Below are 18,539 nucleotides of genomic sequence, written 5' to 3' on the forward strand. Positions count from 1 at the left end.
TGTTAAATTCAATAATTTGGTCAAACAAGGCTATTAACCTATTTTAATGAGTCAAAATCTCAATAAAATTGTTTCAGAATCCAATGAGTTCAACAATTTGGTGTCTTGGAATTGTCTTGTGCAAACTTCCTCAGTGCAACACCAGCGCTGCTCTATTATCTACTAAAGGTCAAGAGCTTCCACTGGGAAATTTCTAGGGAAATATCACTCCATCTCCTCATGAATAAATGATCTAGAATTTAATATACACACGCAATACTGCTGAAGTGAGTCTTAAGTGTAAACAATTATTCAGTAAGAGTACACACTGGACTCACTCAATAAACAGAGACAAACACACACCTGTAGCGCGGTCGTTCCGATCATGGAGTTCTCAGCGAGTACGGAGGAGTACGACGTGTTCTGAAACAGTGGCGGGTTATCATTCACATCCAGGACCACGATGTCCACATCCACCTCAGACTTCGCCCCAGTCAGCGTGTCTGTGGCCTTCACCGTTAAGCGGTAGTACTGCGTCATCTCGAAGTCTAACGGGTAAATCACACTGATGATTCCAGTGTCAAAGCCAATGTCAAACTGAAGGGAAGGGTCCCCGTCCGTGATGGTGAAGATGACGCTCTGTCCTTCGGGACTGGTGGCGTTGATACACAGGACGGAGGTGGAGACGGAAACGTCCTCTCTGACAGTGACGCCGTAGAAGGGCTTGTCAAACACCGGCATGGCTTTATTTACTACTGTAACAGGCAGCTCCACCTCACTGGAGAGAGGCGGGAAGCCACCGTCAGAGGCCACAAGGACCACCTTGTACTCTGCGTTGGATAAGTCTGACTCAAAGGGTCTCTTTAAGGTCAGTTCTCCCGTCACAGGGTTTACCTGCATGGAATATATAAGTATTTGTAGCATAAAGAAATGCATAAACTCCCTGTAGAACCTGATAATGTAATAAATTCCCGATAATGTAATAACCCCGATTATGTAATAAAAATCTGCACTTAAGTCCATTGAAAATGTGATAAAACCTGATAATGTAATAACTTCCTGATAATGTAATAAGGTGCATTTCCCAATAATGTAATACACTTTCTTTTTTTTTTTACCAATAATGTAATAAAGTATAACATAAATGGGAGGTTATTACATTATCAGGTTAGCCTTCATTTCGCAAGTCCTGATAATGTAATAATTCTCCAATAAAATGAAAAAAAAATGTAATAATTTAACAGCAGACCACCCATTACTTGGGTTCAAGTGGTGATACTGTGTAGGCAACACTAGCTCAAGAGCTCTAGCGCCACCAACAGGTCAAAGTTGAATGTTTATTAACTTTTGACCCGTTTATCCGTTTTTCACAAACGAGGTATCCATGACACACGAATGCATTCAACAGCTTCTTGAAATCTAAAGGTGCTTGGTGTTATACTTTATTACATTATTGGTAAAAAAGTGTATTATATTATTGGGAAATGCACTTTATTACATTATCAGGAAGTTATTACATTATCAGGTTTTATTACATTTTCAATGGACTCAAGTGCAGATTTTATTACATTATCGGGGTTATTACATTATCGGGCATTTATTACATTATCAGGTTCTACACTCCCTTATGAAATTAAGACAACATTTACTGCAAGAAATTATGGCTCTCACCTGAAAGTTTCGATGCTGCTCCTTTAGGCTGTAAGTCACTTCCCCGTTCAGACCGTAGTCCTGATCGATGGCTGAGACCCTGAAAATGGCTGATCCCGACTCTGCTTCCACCTGCACTGCAGCGTAGTAGGGGAGGTTCACGAACTCTGGGGCATTGTCGTTCATATCCTCCACCTACAGAAAGAACGGTTATCTTAAAGTCCCCTCCAGGCATGTTTTAAAACATGTGATAATACTCTTTTATGAATAATATTTTGTTTAACATGGTTTTCCCCACATAACTTTGAGGTGGGGACCATGGGAATTCTCAATGGGAATTTTGGATCAGTCCCCTTTCTGTACTGACAAGTCGACTCTGCGCTGGAGGTTTTGGGTTTCAAAGCCTTAATTTATCTATTCTAGCTTGTTCCGCATACATTTGAATCTCAAATTTTAGGGAAGTGCATAGATAACTCTCACCTCATTAGAGGGATGTCAAAACACCTCTTTCATGACAAACTTTCCATAGACACATGTCAGAATAATCAAGATTAGACATTTTAGGGTAGCATAAACATAAAACACAATTTTATGTGGAAGGGGAAAATCCAATGGGGTCACTGTAAAGAAAGTTAATAAAAAAAAGTTAATTAATGCTTCTACACACAGATTTCCACACCCACCTGAACTTGTACAGTCACCCTGGCCACCCTCAGTATCTCATCTTCTCTGCTGACCTCCACCACCAGCTCATAACTCTCCTTCTCCTCTCGATCAAAGGGCACACCAGTGGTGAGCACCACCCCGCAGGTCGGCCGGATTGTGAAGCGTCCGCCGGGGTTCAGCAGAGTGTACTTGAGCGGTTCGTTGAGGCGGTGCCCAACTGTGTTGACAACCGTCACTAAAGTGACATTTGGGATGTTCTCTGGGATGGAGGCGGAGTAGACTGGGAAGGTGAAGAGGAGGCCGCTCTCTATAGCTTCTCGGACTAGAACTGTGACCGACGCCATGCTGGAGAACCGCCCATCCCATACCTTAAAACAAAGTTGGAAAGCATGATTTGCATTTATTTGAAAGCTGACAATAGGCTAATTCAGGGGATTTAATGCTTGGGTTTTAATGCCTCTTCGGTAAGACTTTGCATGCGTTGCCCTTTTCTTTCTCAGCACAAATAACAAAACAACCCTGGGGCATGGAGACCTGGAGCTCACCCTCTACCTGAGCACAGAACCCTGCATCAACTAGCTGAAGTATTCGACATTAAGACACTGCATAACAATGCGCTCTGTGTGCTCAGTTCTTGAGCTGACAATGTGCTCTGTTCTCTCTGCGGAAATCTTTATTATGTAAGCAAGCTGAAGCCAACTGCATGCTGTTTATCTAGTGACAGTGAATACATCAAAACTAAATTTATGTGTAATGTCTGCTGGACATCACTTACCTTCACATTAAAGCGATAACGGTCTTTATTGAGGTTCTGATTGATGACAGTCACAACTCCAGTGTAGCGCTCCACAGAGAAGAACTCCACGTTGCTGTCCACCAGTGAGAAAACTAGCGGAGGGGTGATGGACTTGTCAGGGTTCAGGGTGAGGTCAGAGGTTATGTCCGGGTCAAAAGCCTCAACCCTGAGGACCTCAACTCCCACATAGGTTGGCAGGAGGAGCACTGCCTCGTAAGTGTCCTGGGACAATTTGGGGGGCGAGTCGTTGATGTTTATCACCTAAGGGGAGAATAAAAGTGAGTCAAGAATGGTCTATGAGGCTGTGAAAGCTGATTTATGCCCTTTCCTCACCTTTATAAGCACCTCTGCTGGGCTGTCAGCACTCCGAGGAGGCTGACCGCTGTCTCGAACATGAACCCGGAAGAGGAACTCAGAGAAGGTCTCATAGTCCAGACTGGCAATCGTTCTAAAATTCACAGATTCACAGAACCATTCACACAATCAGAAAGCATCAAATTTATAATTTCATTAGCAGGTGAATGATATCCTCATTATTTGATGTTAAATACTTGTTTCTGACTGGTTTATTGGATGTGGTTTATGTGTTATTTCTGAAGAGCAGACTGTTGCTTTGAATAACAGACTTGCTATTTAAAAAGTTCTGAGAATCTGGACAAGCATGTCCACATCCAATCAATCTGCAGAAATAGATCCAGCAAATTAAATGTCAGCTGTGGCAAAAGCTGGTAGCTTTCAGTTACTCCATCAGAAAACACCACGGAGGCTTTATCTGATTTGGAGAGCATCAAACTTTTGATCCATGGTTAATGGCTACTCAGTCCCCAGTAAAGAAAAAGAGAAAGACAACAAAACAACAGGTCAGAAAAAGCAAGAGAGGTTAAAAAGATTCAAATAGGTGGATGACAAAAGAAACTCAAAAACAGACAGACATGAATGGGCTATGGCAATGTTTAGAGACTGGATGATTTAAGAAAATATCAACATACTTTGACAGTTAAGGGGGCAGGTATGGGGCAGCAAAATCTAGGGTGCTGCGGTCATTTTGTTAACATAATTATTATATTTATGAAGAAATTCAATCATTTTTAAATTAAAATTTTGTGTCAATTTATTCATTCATTATCCTTTACCGCTAATCTGCACTCGGGTCGCGTGGGCCTGGGTTCTATCCCAGCTGATAGAACAGCTGACAGAAGGGCTGACATATAGAGACAGACATCACGCTCTCATTCACTCCTACGGGTATTCTAGAGTCACCAATAAAGCCTGAGTGCATGTTTTTGGACTGTGGGAGGAAGCTGGAGGACCCAGTGAGAACCCACGCTGACACTGGGAGAACATGCAAACTCCACACAGAAGAGCCGCAGGCTGGAGTTGAACCGGCGACCCTCTTGCTGTGAGGAAGTGCTAACCACTACACCACCATGCAGCCCTGTGTCAATTTATTGATTTCTTTGATTAATTTAAGCAGTCATGGAAAAAGAGAGATATAGTACACTAATCATGATTTAATCAAGTTGTTTGTTTGTTTTCGCCGTAATGATATGCACTATTTCAATCACATAGTGGGGTCTCGTTTCTACACGTCACTTACCGAATCGATCCGGTCCCAGAGTCCACGCTGAAAAACATACGAGCGGTCTCGTCTACGATCTGGAACACCAGCAGAGCGTTGTGATTGCGGTCCCTGTCGGTGGCCTGGATGACCAGAGGGTTACCATCGTCCCCCACCACCACACTGTTGACTGGAGCAGCCTCACTGATGGCGCCCACATACCTGTCGAGGTAGGAAGAGGACACTGTTGCTGTAAAAGAAGAAATCTATACTTAAATATATACCCGGGGCAGTAATGTGCTGCCCACTGCTCCTTGCATGGTGTGTTCACTTCTGTGTGTAAAAAAAAAAGGATGGGTTAAATGCAGAGGTTGAATTTCCCAATTGTGGGATTAATAAAAGTAATTAATAAATAAATAAATAAATAAATAAATAATAATAATAATAATAATAATAAATGACACGTTGACCACCACTGATACCTGATTTGCTGGAAGACCGGTGGGCTATCATTGACATCACCCACGTTGACGATGACAGTGGTGCTGGACTCCACTCCAGACATGCTCAGGGCATGCACTACCAGAAAGTAGGATGTTGTTTGCTGCCAAAGCAAAGAAATGCAAGAAGTATAAGAGCTATGTTAATATGCACTCCTTTTAATCGTCTGAACCCCACCATCTCAAAATGTATTTCTTCTCAAAGTAATCACCAAAAACACACCAAATATCACAGAAAGAAACTTTAAAAACAGCCGTTGTCATCGAAATTAGAAATTTCCGACAGTCCTTGAAGGGATGGTTGATTGATTGGCTACAAAAGTTTTTAGAGAGAAAAATTGACCTAAACGTAGCATTAAAATTGTGATATTTCTGCCAACATCATCTTATTCTACGTCACATTTAACATGTTGCCAACATTAACCGTTAAGAATAATTAGATACTGTTAAAAACATTAAATTCTGCATTACTCAGCACAAGTGGGAAGCCATGATCAATTAAATAGTCACGTGACAAATCAGACAGAACTGCAGGCTGTTTACACAGAGCAGAGAGGAGAGGACAGGAGAGGTTGTAAGTAGAGGTTGTTAAAATGCAAAAAGTTCAATATGTTTAATATCTGGAGACTAATTTTTTCTTGTGGGCACTTGGAAAAATGTTCCTTTCAATCTTTATCTAAAATCCATTTTAATTAAATAAATGAAAAACATATAAAAGAGACATTTTTGGCATTATAACTGTGTAGAAGCCATGATTGTGCTGATTCCATAGAGGTGCAGGACTTACAGTATGTATTGCAGTTAAATACAAGGCTGCAGTGAGGAAAATGTAAAAACAGCAAAAAAAATGAAAACACCCTGAAACAGCTTGGGGTTCAGGGGGTTAAGAAAATCACGTCAACACTGAGCTCTAGCAGATGGTACACATTGATACACATGATAGTTGAAGAACAGGCATTAGCAAACCTCAAAGTCAAGTAGTCTGCGTGTGGTGATGACACCAGTATGATGGTTGATGAAGAAGCAGTGATCCTCGTTGCCCCTGGAGATATCGTAGATGAGTGCTGAGCGGCTGAGGGCGCTAACAGTGGTGACATGTGTACCAATCGTGCAGTTCTCCATTATCTGTAAAGACATCCATGATAACATTTTATACCCTTGGGCGTGCACTATTTGATCTATCTATAGATTAACCATCTACCCTTCTAGACTTGCATCTATTTCTCTCCATGCACCCTCCTTTCAGTCAGCCATCTCTCTCTTTACCTCAGCCTGATACTCATTCTGAGAGAATTTGGGCTGGGAGAAGTCGGAGAGTATCAAGGAGATGCGAGCTGAAGCTGTGGCCATTAGTGGAGGAAATCCACTGTCTGTGACACGCACAGTGAGGGTGTAGAAGCCCACAGAGGTGAGGTCCAGGTCCCTGGCAATGTAGATAAGACCTGTGGCATTATCAATGCCGAACACACCACCGGTGTTCCCTAAGAGAAGCAGAAAGGTTCCAGACATCATTACTAGTAAATACAAAAAAACTGAACGATACCGGCATTCTGTTCTCGGCTGCATTAAAAAGCAAGTCGCAGTTCGAAGAACTGTTAAATAGAAGAAAAAACAGCCAAAAGACCACATCACACCTGCTTCCATTGTATAAGTGAGTTGCCCATTAATCCCATTGTCTTTGTCTAAGGCCGTCACTTGTAGGACTGAAGTGCCAATAGGAGATGACTCATAAGCCACAGCGTCATATACTGTGCTGGTGAAGTAAGGGATGTTATCATTGGAGTCCTCCACCGCCACCAGGATACGGGCCAGGTCACGATTAAATGGAAACTCTTGATCCTTGACCTGGAGTGAAATGAGAGATGAATATGGATAACGTCGTAGCAGGCGGTAAATGAAAAAACAGCTTAAAGTTAAGTTAAGGCAGACACAGTTGCCAAGAGGAGCATCACTTGGAGAGAGTACACACATACAGGAGCAAGTATTTTTAACTCCTCACCATAATAGTGAGGATGTGCTGTGTCCTGGCCTCATAGTCCAGCCTGTCTGCAGTGTAGACTACCCCTGTGCTAGGATTGACCCTGAACAGCCTCATGCTGACGGGGTCCACACTGCCGTAAATGGAGAAGCTCAAGCGGGCACGCTCGTCCATGTCAGACGCTCTAACCCGCAGTAGCTCCATGTCAACGGGTACGTCCTCTGAGACACTGACATCGTAGGCTGGCTGTGAGAAGATCGGAGGGTTATCGTTGCTGTCTAGTATTCGGATGAACACCTGAGTGACAAAGAGAGAAGGAGAGTTTTAAAACTCATAGAGGAAGGTAGAGAGTAGAAGTGTTACTGACATTATACTTAGGAGTAGTAGCCCCGGCTAAGCTTTGGTGGCTGATAATATTTATTACAGTCATGAGACAGCAGTTCAGCAGTTGAATTTTTCATTTGCAAGGTGAAGATACCAGCAGGATTTACACTAAATCTCTACAGCCAGAACAAAAGTTGGCATTTTTTCAAGCTGGACAGGGTGATTTTCTAACAGGAATGTAATTGTCTTACATTTTTTGTATATATACAAACACTTGACCTTTATTTGCACAGGCTAATCCCATTAATCCACTGATATCAAGGATTTCCCTTACAAGGCAGACCTTGTAGGCCAGCCAAGACAGCTGGAGCACAGGAAATGTCAAAGACGGAGCAACAAAAAGCACATTTCATAGTCAGCGAGAGATAATTTCCGAAAAAAAGGGAGTGCAAGCGTAGGAAGGAGGAAAGATGAGAGTAAACAGCTCCCCCAGGAAGAGGTAACAATAATTTAATTTGATGTGGGTCTGGGGTGTGTAAGAGGCAGTGCCAGTGCATAACAAATCACAAGTGTGTGTACCTGTGCTGTGGCGAAGTTGGTCCCATCTGTCACCTGTACAGTCATGTTGTACACAGATTGCACCTCTGCATCCAGGGGCTTGGCCACAACAAGAGTCCCCACCCCGACTTGAAGGTCAAACTGCATGTCAAAGCTCCCTGGAATCACACACAAACACGTACACACAGGGTTCACACAGTGTCTCAGTCATTTAGTATTCACGCAGCGTGCTAAACTCAGGTGCTCTAAGTTATTACTGTGTAATTGTTTTGGCCAGGTGCCTGCGTCTGGAGCTGGAGGGTCTGTGAAATAAAATGAACTGAAATGCAATGCAATGTAGCACCGAACCCACTTGGCAGCCAGAGAGCTGTTAACAGCCACACAAACATCTGTCTTATCACTCCAAAACACAACCCATCTCAGGGATCAAAAACCTGCAGCCGGGTCTTTTCCACGGGCAGTGAGTGTACAGTTTAGAGGCTTAATGTTTGATTAGAGTGAGGCAGAGGATTGATACGTGTTAGGTATTCAACACCACCCTCCGTCTCATTCCAGCTTCTCTCCCGAGATATCTGGGAGCTTGAGCTCTCCTCAGCATATGAATACTGATTGGGCATTTTTCACAGGAGCACCGATGCGTGTTGAGTCGTAGCAAACCGCAGGGATTTGCTTTTTTTTTTTCAAGTTGAGAGGTTGGTCAATATTACACTACAATCTCAGAGCATTAAGAAAAACAGAAATCACAGTCTATAGTCTCTAAATAAAAAGGAGAATCCGGTTTCTTTCCTGTATGTTAACGGTGCCACAGGGGATATTTTTGGTAGTGTCTTTTACAGACAGACAGCAATTCAAAATCTGAACAAGAAGTTTTGTGTTCAGAATATGTCTGCAGAATAATCATTGTAGTAGTCAATACATTCAGATTTTTTTTTAAATGCTTTATTGAAAGTGACGTGCGGCAAAGGGACCTCAGGCCGGATTCGAACCCAGGTCCGCCTTAAGAGCCTTAAGAGCCTTAATGCGCTCTACCAGTGTGAGCTGACACCCCATTGCCTCATTATTTCAATTAAAGATAATCTTTATTGCTGTCAGCAGATAAGTTAGAAACATTGCAATAACAGTAACAGTAATCAGAGACAGGGTACCACCTTTTTGTCATTTTGTTGTGTTGGAGTACAGAAAGTTATTGGCTTTTAAAAAACTTTTAATAAAAATAATTATTGTGCCTTTTCCGAATTGTGCCAATAACAATTATCTTATCTTTTATCTTTTACAGGCTATCTTTGGCGGATACAGACAGGCTGAAGTTATGGCCACAGATAGATGCTTAAATTCTGGTTGGTGCACTGTGCCTTGCAGACCATCAGGTCGGCAGTAAATATGTCGGACAGAATGATTACTGCCAGCCAGAGAGGAGAAGAAAGAGCAGAGGCAGGCTAGTGTTATTAACTAAAGTTACGGAGTTGACCTGGTATTGGCATACACAAAAAGCATGGCAAGATAACTGAAACGTCTACTTCTTTCTGTATGTAGCAACAATCTGAGCCTGACAGTGGCAAAAACAAACAGTTTTAGTGAATGTAACATTACGTTGATGGCGCAGAATTGCCCTTGCAGCTCAATTCGCTCGATACTGGAGCAGTTTCAAAAATGTGGGATAATAGGGTCCAGGTTGCCAAAGTTCCCCTTAAGTGTTCGGGCCTCAACATCACAACAAGTATCATTTCAAATAGATTTGGATAAGTCTCTCTGAGGTCAGAACACTACAACTAGAGGCTTGTTTCAGACCCAGTGCCCATTTACTTTCCAAAGAAGCATCATGGTGGCTGAACTAATGCCATGACTGAGTCCTGTCGGGGCAGAGATAACAAACCAGTGCTGTTTGTGTGGACTTGTGTTAGAATCCTTTTTCAGACTCAGATCAATCAATTCTGCCTCTGGCTGAGCAAAGTCCCAGTGTTGTTCGCTGCATTTTTTAAATGTTCTAAATTCCCCCGGACCTGAGGCATTTGAGGAAAATTAGTTTGGACCAGACCTGTGTCAAGTGAGCAGTTTCTTCCACACGCATTCTGAGGAATGTAGAACATTTCTCTGGCGAGCCGTCCGCCTTAACGGTGAGAGAGAGGAAAAGAAAGAAAGAAGAGATCATGAATATTTAGGTAGTCGAGAATGTTCTTGTGATCAAAGGTCTGCATTTCTACAGTATACACAGCACTCTGAAAAAGTCGACCTTTGACGTTTTTATGTGTGTTATTAAGTAATGATAGAGGACTTTTCTTCAGAAAACTTCAGCAGACGTAATATAGAAAATGTGAGTCATTCGTTGATGATATTCAAGTCCAGTTCTTGAAGTTTGAAAGAAAAGATAATCACCATGCTTTCACTTTTTGAAGAAAAAATGTTAAACATTAATGAGTTTTTTTCTCCCCCTGCACAATTACTCCACTGATAAGGCTCAGGAAAATGTTCTGTATCTCTGATGCATGTAAATGGAAAGGATAATCAACTAATTATCAATTCAGATTCATAATAACATCCAAATAGGGGAGCTGAGTCTATACAAAGATTTTTTAATCAGTGTTGAATAGCAATCAATATTGAGCCATTCACTGATTATCCTTTCAAAGATTTGAATCATGGGGGGAAAATAGAGCTCCACAAGCAGACAGGTATAGAAACAGTACGCTTCTGTGAAGATTCATTGTTTCACCAGAGCCAGGGAAGCAGAAAAAGACATTCTTTCATTGTCCTTTGTTTGCCAACTTGCTTTTGGCAAAATGAACTATAAAGTGGTGAAGTTCTTTATCTAGACAATTCACTTCTGCCTATGTCACATTAATCTCAACTACAGAATGGTATTTAAAAGCTTGTTTTCATCGTTATAAATATCCACTTAAAGTAACTTTCCGCAAATTACAAAAAAACCCACTTTCATCAAAGCTGTTATGAAGGTGTATGAGGAAGCCTGCAGTCTGACCCAAAAAGCCAAATAAGATCTCTCAAAAGCATTAACATAACAATTTAACATGCAGATGGATTTAAATACAAAACATTCATCCCTGAAGAGGTATTACTGTTCACAAGCGTTCACAAATCTGATGGCTTTGGGGAAAAAACGAGTAAAGTAAAATAAACAAAGTCTTTTAATACTTTAACTAAAAACTGTTTAAATATGAAGAATGACAAGAGTAATTTTGTTCATTTTCGATAGTGTGGCCTTGCTGTAACTCCTGTGTAATTGCATTTGAATGGATTTGACAAGACAAGAATATTCTGAATATGGATTATTCTCTGCTCTGTTAGTTTAGCATCACACATTAATTTTCTTACCGATGATATTGAACCAGACAGGTGTGCTCGACTGGCTGACAGCGACTACTCCCACCGGCTGAGCTACAGCAGCTGTCTCCGTAACAGAGAAATTGTAGTACCTCTGGGTGAATGATAGGGTCACAGGCGAGGGGACGGGTTTTCGAATCCACTCCACATGGAGTTTGACAGTGGACCATAATGGGGGTTCACCGCTGTCCTCTGCCTTTATCTGAGAGAAGGAACAGGACAGAGAAACCACACAATCACCTGCCACATGCACGACCCAATGGATAAGGCATTTGGGAAACATTCAAGCAAAAATAAACTGGAAAACAGAAGACTTTACAGGTGAAAGGAGGGTATTTAATGTATGTTGGCTACTATGTTACTGTGTACGTATTCAGAGCAAAAAAATACTGAGAAATAGTATTAGAATTCAGGCCACTGATTGTTAAAACTACAAGGGTGAGCTCTCCAGACACCTACATTTACTTACACCTACACCTCGGTGACAACATCCCATCCATAAGTAATATTTTCACTAACCTCAAAAATTGATTTCGGCAATTACAGTTTAATGGGACGGCTGTCCCTGCCTGACTTCAAATAGCTTGCTCTGCTTCTCATACATAAAAATAGGAAAAGCATTAACCATAATAAATCAACTAAATCTATGAGAAGTTATTGTGAAATATGGCCCTATAAGTAGTGTTCATTAACAAGCCCTGCTAGCCAAATACATTGTTTAAACTGTTACTTGCTTAAAGAACATTGTTACCCCAAGAACACGACTGAAAGAGAGAAAACTGGTGCGCTTGCTGTCACTGTTACTCTCATCCCACACATGAGCTCTTTTGAAACTGAGCACAAAGGGCACATGGGTGTGACCGACTAATCAGTGATCCAGACACAAAGAAATATCAGGTATCTGCAGTGCAAAAGGAGATAGAGCAGGATGAATACATTGCGATGCCGAATCAGGCCAGCACCCTTGTAACATAATATTTCCAATTACGTAACACCTGGCAAAATGCTCAAAAGTGATCAAAAAACACCCAGACTCACAAAGTTAAAACAATCCCAGCTACAAGCTGTCACGGCTGGTAATAAATCGCTACACAAATAAAGCCACAAAAACTGCAATTTATGATTGTGCAGTGCCAGAGTATCATAAACGCTCCGTGCCACCTGATGTGCATGAACACAACTTTAGCTGTTCAGCTCCGCCTACCTTGGCACATTTGCGTTCATTGGCCATGGAAATACCAGCTCAAATACCTGGGCTTGTGCCTGATGAAAAATGAACAATGTGACTGTGTTTGCTGCCTGCCAACTTTGTAACTGCATGAAAGCAGAGCCCTGTAAACTAATGGAACCCCAAGTGGCTGCGAATTTAGTCAAAGTAAGACTGGAAAAAGGAAATGGAAAAGTAGCACTCAGGAAGTGGAGATGATGTGAGACACTACAGGCAAAACATGTTTTTTTATGCGCTGTTCAATTTTGATTTGGGTTATTTTGCTTACAAAAAACACATTTTCTTTCAGACTAGTCAAAAGAAAACATCCAAAATATGCATTTAGGTGTTTATTTTACTACAGTCTATTTGTATCATATATATTTCTCCAAAACACACTTAAGCTTAGAGCTTAGATGATGCCTCACTTGCATATTTAGACAAACAATTTTAGAAAACTTGTTATACAAAAATTCTGTCCTAATGTAAGTTATGAACAGGGGGAGTTTAATAGTGATATCTATCTAGTTAAACATTTTACGCTTTTGAATGGAAATTGTCAATACATATCTTATATAAAGGCAATCTTTCTATATTCTGAATGTACTTTACAGAGGGCTTTGTTCATATATCATTTATAGCCTGATTAATAGAACATTACATTCTTGGCACAGTGAAAAAGGCATATAACCAAATTCCCTACATGCAAAAACCTTTCACTCTAATATAAGGGTTAAAAATTAAACAATAATTTTCAACCTGGCTTTATCTAGTGTTTCAATTTCTGTTCTAAAAAATGTGTGCAAATCAGCACATATTAAAAAATATAATTCCTCATTTGAATTTCAAACATAAAATTCAGAACACGTCTTAATGATACACTGGGGAACTTTCATGGTGATATACAGTTAATTTGTCAAATTAGTTGCCCTCCTCATGTGTAGTGTCTCCCCTTCAGCTGATAACTCTCATGAGCCTCATGAGTTAGACCGAACAGCACTTTCACCAAAAACAACTTGGAATATGAAACTCACAGTGAGGATATCGTAGCTTCCTGCTGTCACTATCTTCTTTGAAGACACCATGGCAGTCTTGGGGTCAATACTGAACTTTTCATCCTCATTACCATCAACAATGCTGTATGTGATGTTGCCATTGGCTCCGAGGTCACGGTCATAAGCAAAGACACGGTACACTGGCTCGCCACGTTTGTTGCGGTCTCGTTCGGTCAAGCTGATGCGATAAGTGACCTCGGGGAATGTCGGTGGGTTGTCGTTCTCATCCTCGATGTGAACTATGACCCACACGGTGGACTGGCGGGTGGTCACTGGGCCGTCTATGACTGTCACCTGAGCACACATGCAAATATAACACATATCAGATAGTGAAAGAGATGCATTATTGACTCTTTGTGTCGTGTTTTGTCACATGTGTGCATATCTTGGCACCCACTGTGTGGCTGTCACTGTAGAGTACAGGACCACGTCAAACTAAGCTCATGGGAAATCTCTTTGTATTATTGATCCCCTGGAGGCAGTGGCAGAGGTCTGATCACTGATCAATTGGATCAGATCAGGGTGAACACCACTGCTGCCAGCCTGACTTCTCACTAGACTATTAATTACACACAGATGGCAGGCGGAGCAGTGGGTGGCATGCATGGACTGGCATTCCTATTGAAATCTCAGGTCAGGACAGGACGATGTAACAAGTGAGACTTCTCTGCCCCCAATTTTAAACTCCTTTAAGGTGTGAGTGTTCAAGTATGTGATGTTGTTAGATGCAGGAGTCTTTCTACAACTTTTCATTTTGTAATGTGTTGTCATACACTGTGCTCTTATTACGTACTGGTGCTGAACAAAGCAGTGCAGAGTTATTGAGTCTAGACAAGTCAATTGGTTATACAGAAACAAAACCCCAAGCTGTAATACTGAGGGTCAACTGTGGGTTATTTCCATTTTGCGGAAGGGCAAAGTGCTTGTAGATTCAACAGCATTTAATAAGTTGTAAAAGAAGTCTGGGGAAGAAGAAGTTTGCTCGTGTCTCTGAAGTGGAGAATCTGTGATTATCAGGTTCATCTGCATGCAGAGCAGCAGGAGCAACAGAAATGGTAATCACGGAGCTATCTGTATGCCCAGTGTCTGCGCTTATCAAACGCCGGGCAGAGCTACTCCTCTCCTCCCTATTCCCGTCCTGAGTAGAGAAGATAACCAATGATGAATGATTACATTTAAAAATTCCTAAACCTGGGGCCCAAAACTACAGCCATTCATCACAGTTTATGGAGCCTTGAGGGCCTGCCAGGGTTGTCCTCCACCCAGTCTCTGTTAATAGTGTGCTGTGGCAGGTGCCATGGCCAGATAAATAATAATACTATAAACCAATGAACACTGTTCAGGTTATATTTTTTACCTCTAAGAAGTGCTCTGCCTGTTGTTCTCTGTCCAGTTTCCTCGCCGTTGTCGTGATCAGCCCTAAAAATCGTAAAGGAGCAACTTTAGATTACACAAATAAAGATGGATAATAAAGATATAAGGTTAGTGTCTCTTCATCATCTAGTGTGAAAACAAGTTTTATAATTTTTCTGTGCAACTTTACAAACACTAGAACATTTTTTAAAGCCGTAATAATTTCCGATTAGAAAGTCCACATGCGTGCATGTGTACCCTCATACACATAAAAACTACAGCCTGCAGCCCTGGCAGAGATGACAGCATTTGGCACAAGTTCATACAGCACTGCATAGCTGCTGAGGGTCACTCAGTTGGCCAGCATGCCACCAGGACAGAGGGAAAGGAACGAGGCTATTGATAATAGCTTTGATCGAACCAGATTATTCCGATGACGCTTAGACGGTTTGACAAACGCTAGCAGGCTGCATCGCACATCACAGACTACAGCAGCCCCTTATTTTGTCATTTATTTCCTCACTCATACTGACAGTTCAGACTCCCAGACTCACACAACCACAGACAAAGGGTTTGTGTTAATCAATAATTTCTAGGTTTTTGACAGTAAAAACTGGGAGTTGAACAAATCAAAAAGCTCCCCAAACATTATTCTGGCTAGCAAGAGAACAAGGATTAAAAATTCAGGCATTAATCCATATGCATATTCAGCCCCATTATATGCCAGTTTTACAATATTGTAAGCCGACTTTTGTTTTTCCAGAATAAATTAATGTTGCATACAAGTCGTGGATGTATTTTTTGTTCCTCACACACAAGCATTGATAAAAGCTGAAATACTATTGTTTTAGAAAAAGAACACATCTGTCTGCTGCATAATTTTCATTCACAGTATATGCAAAAGGTTGACAGAGTAGCTACATGCATATGCAAATAAAGACATCCAGGCACACAGATGCCTACATGCATTAATAATCACATACATAAATATATATTCTGAGTGGATTTTTAAGTGGAATGATTACAGTGAATGTGCTTGATTGGTGATAATGTGTTTGTTTCAGTGTAATGAAGCATTGTAGGATTATTTTGGACGCTTAAATTATCCATGCAGTCAACGGATAGACTATAACCATGGTGCGCACACACTCACGCACACTCTCCTGCTTGCACATATCACGGTGTCACCTTGAGCTTGCTATGCAGGCTAACTTCAATTAAGCAAATTAGGAGTAAATCTAGAGCAGCGGTCACAAGCTGCAGGAGAGAGACTGGAGGGGGAGAGAGGGGGGCTGGTTCAGCAGAACACAGCGCAAGTAACAACTCTGATAAAATGATCTACAGCACACAGCACATCTGCAGTTGGACAGCCCTCCGTTTTGATCAGATGTGAGTGAAAATAATATGGAAATACACACACAAAAGGCATGTTGTGGTCCAGTGACCTGTTTTAAATCTATAGGCTCCTCCATTCTATAAAATAGCAAAATAGTAGCAAAAGAGTTGTTCAGACTGTCAGTGATATCAATTTACAGTCTACTGCTTAGTTAATAAAAACCAGACTCTTCTCCTCTGTAGTGCCCCGGTGGTGGAACAACCTTTTTAACTCCATACGATCTGCTGAATCCCTCTCAATTTTCAAAAAGACCCTGAAGACCCAGCTCTTTATTCATCGCCTACACACATGATCAGCACACAGCACACACATACAAAAAAACCCTGCACTTGCATCCCAAAAACTTACAGTAGTGTTCAAAATAATATCAGTCCAATGTGACTAACCACATTAATCCAGGTTTTTAGTATATTTTTTATTGCTACATGGCAAACAAGGTACCAGTAGGTGCAGTAGATTCTCAGAAAACCAAGACCCAGCATTTGTCATATGCAGCTCTTAAGGCTGTGCAATTGGGCAATTAGTTGAAAGGGGTGTGTTAAAAAAAATAGCAGTGTGGCATTCAATCATTGAGGTCATCAATTTTGTGAAAAAACAGGTGTGAATCAGGTGGCCTCTATTTAAGGATGAAGCCAGCACTTGTTGAACATGCATTTCTCTTTGAAAGCCTGAGGAAAATGGGTCGTTCAAGACATTGTTCAGAAGAATAGTGTACTTTGATTAAATAGTTGATTTGGAGAGGGGAAAACTTATAAAGAGGAGCAAACAAATGCTATTTTGATCACTACTGTAAGTCCTAAAAGCTCTTACGTCCTAACAGGACTCAACGTAATATATGCCGCTTATTCTTGCTTATTCTTGTGTTGTTTCTTGACTTCATCCTTGCTTGTGTTGTATGATCTCTCAAGTGTACGTCACTTTGGATAAAATCGTCTGCTAAATGACGTTGTAGATTGTAGAAAAATACAAACTTGAGATGTCAATATTCATATCTTGTGTTCATTGTTTATCATAAATATTGACTCAAACTTGAACAATTGATCTGTTAATATCCCAGGACAATGAAACCAGTACAATCCAATAGTGGATTGCACAAAAGGCCACACAGCCACCATGACTCCATGAAGGCTCTCTGTAAACATGCATGCTTTTACAAGAAGCACTCTTTCTAACACCCTGTGTCAACACTTATCTGTTCTGTTTTCACCCCCAAAGGAGGTTAGCTTCACTCACACACACAGAGACAAACAGACAGCGCTGGAAGCTGTCACAGCACATTTACACACTTTGCACTCATTCAAAGTTCAGCTTCAATACATTTTGGGAATTGCTGCAGCACCTCAAACCCATCAAATTGACACTTCCAGAGTGAACTTGAAAAATGTATTACTTTGAACCACCCCAAACTTAGTTTTGAAAAACAATTTGAAACTTGAAGGGGGTTTTGCAGCAGCTTAGGTCATAGTGTTGCTGACAGCCACTTCATGAAAGCAAATCAATCAGCTGGGTTTTTATTTATTCATCTATCCAATGAAATCACTCTGGTACATGGGAAGTTTCTGGGCTGGGTAAACAGTGAAGAAAGATTCACACTGAATGCATGTTTCATTGCTAAACTAATAGACTGGAACTGTCAATCACCTCTGTTCCTTTCTAAAATGGCAGAACATATTCTATCCACACACGCAAAAATCTATTCGCAATTGTCATGGGCTATTTATTGTTCTTCAGTAGCTGGTGGAAGCCAACAAGAAGTGTTGCCTCTGAGAGAAAAGACTGCATGAAACATTAAAAACAAACTGTTCAGTATTCCAGTGGAAGTTCATTTATCACAGTGTGAACAAGATAGTCATCAATATGAGTTCCCTTGTATGAAATTAATGGGTAACACATAACTAAATACTGTGGGTCTTTGACAGAGACAGACAGCAGGGCTCAGATGGCTAAAAACTCTCCCCTGTGGCACACACACACACACACACAGAGACAAATCACACACAATTATACAGCTGTTGTATGTGTGTTATGGTACATGAACACATGTGGATACAGCCTCTCATGTGAGTTTCATGCTGTATGAGGTGGCATCATCTTCATCGACTCATTGCAGTGGAGCTGACCTCTCTAACACACTGCTGTAACCAATTAATCAATTGATTAAAGTGCCACACACGCTCTCT

The 18,539-nt window shown here is 41.2% G+C and overlaps 1 protein-coding gene across 1 annotated transcript in view; it reads right to left on the bottom strand.

The window, feature by feature from the left end:
• LOC131987209 (protocadherin Fat 3) overlaps positions 1–18,539 on the bottom strand; it is a 64,519-nt gene that overhangs the window by 23,719 nt on the left and 22,261 nt on the right. Inside the window, exons 7-22 of the mRNA XM_059352395.1 lie at positions 14,968–15,029; positions 13,590–13,904; positions 11,340–11,550; positions 10,045–10,116; positions 8,031–8,167; positions 7,149–7,424; positions 6,784–6,994; positions 6,416–6,630; positions 6,116–6,274; positions 5,132–5,253; positions 4,689–4,871; positions 3,425–3,539; positions 3,071–3,352; positions 2,313–2,663; positions 1,651–1,824; positions 343–873 (exon numbers count right to left, since the gene is read on the bottom strand). Of these exons, the coding sequence (XP_059208378.1) occupies positions 343–873; positions 1,651–1,824; positions 2,313–2,663; positions 3,071–3,352; positions 3,425–3,539; positions 4,689–4,871; positions 5,132–5,253; positions 6,116–6,274; positions 6,416–6,630; positions 6,784–6,994; positions 7,149–7,424; positions 8,031–8,167; positions 10,045–10,116; positions 11,340–11,550; positions 13,590–13,904; positions 14,968–15,029 (3,416 nt within the window). The remainder of the gene's footprint in view (positions 1–342; positions 874–1,650; positions 1,825–2,312; positions 2,664–3,070; positions 3,353–3,424; positions 3,540–4,688; positions 4,872–5,131; positions 5,254–6,115; positions 6,275–6,415; positions 6,631–6,783; positions 6,995–7,148; positions 7,425–8,030; positions 8,168–10,044; positions 10,117–11,339; positions 11,551–13,589; positions 13,905–14,967; positions 15,030–18,539) is intronic.

The sequence above is a fragment of the Centropristis striata genome, chromosome 15, assembly GCF_030273125.1.
Source record: "Centropristis striata isolate RG_2023a ecotype Rhode Island chromosome 15, C.striata_1.0, whole genome shotgun sequence".
Lineage (NCBI taxonomy): Eukaryota > Metazoa > Chordata > Actinopteri > Perciformes > Serranidae > Centropristis > Centropristis striata.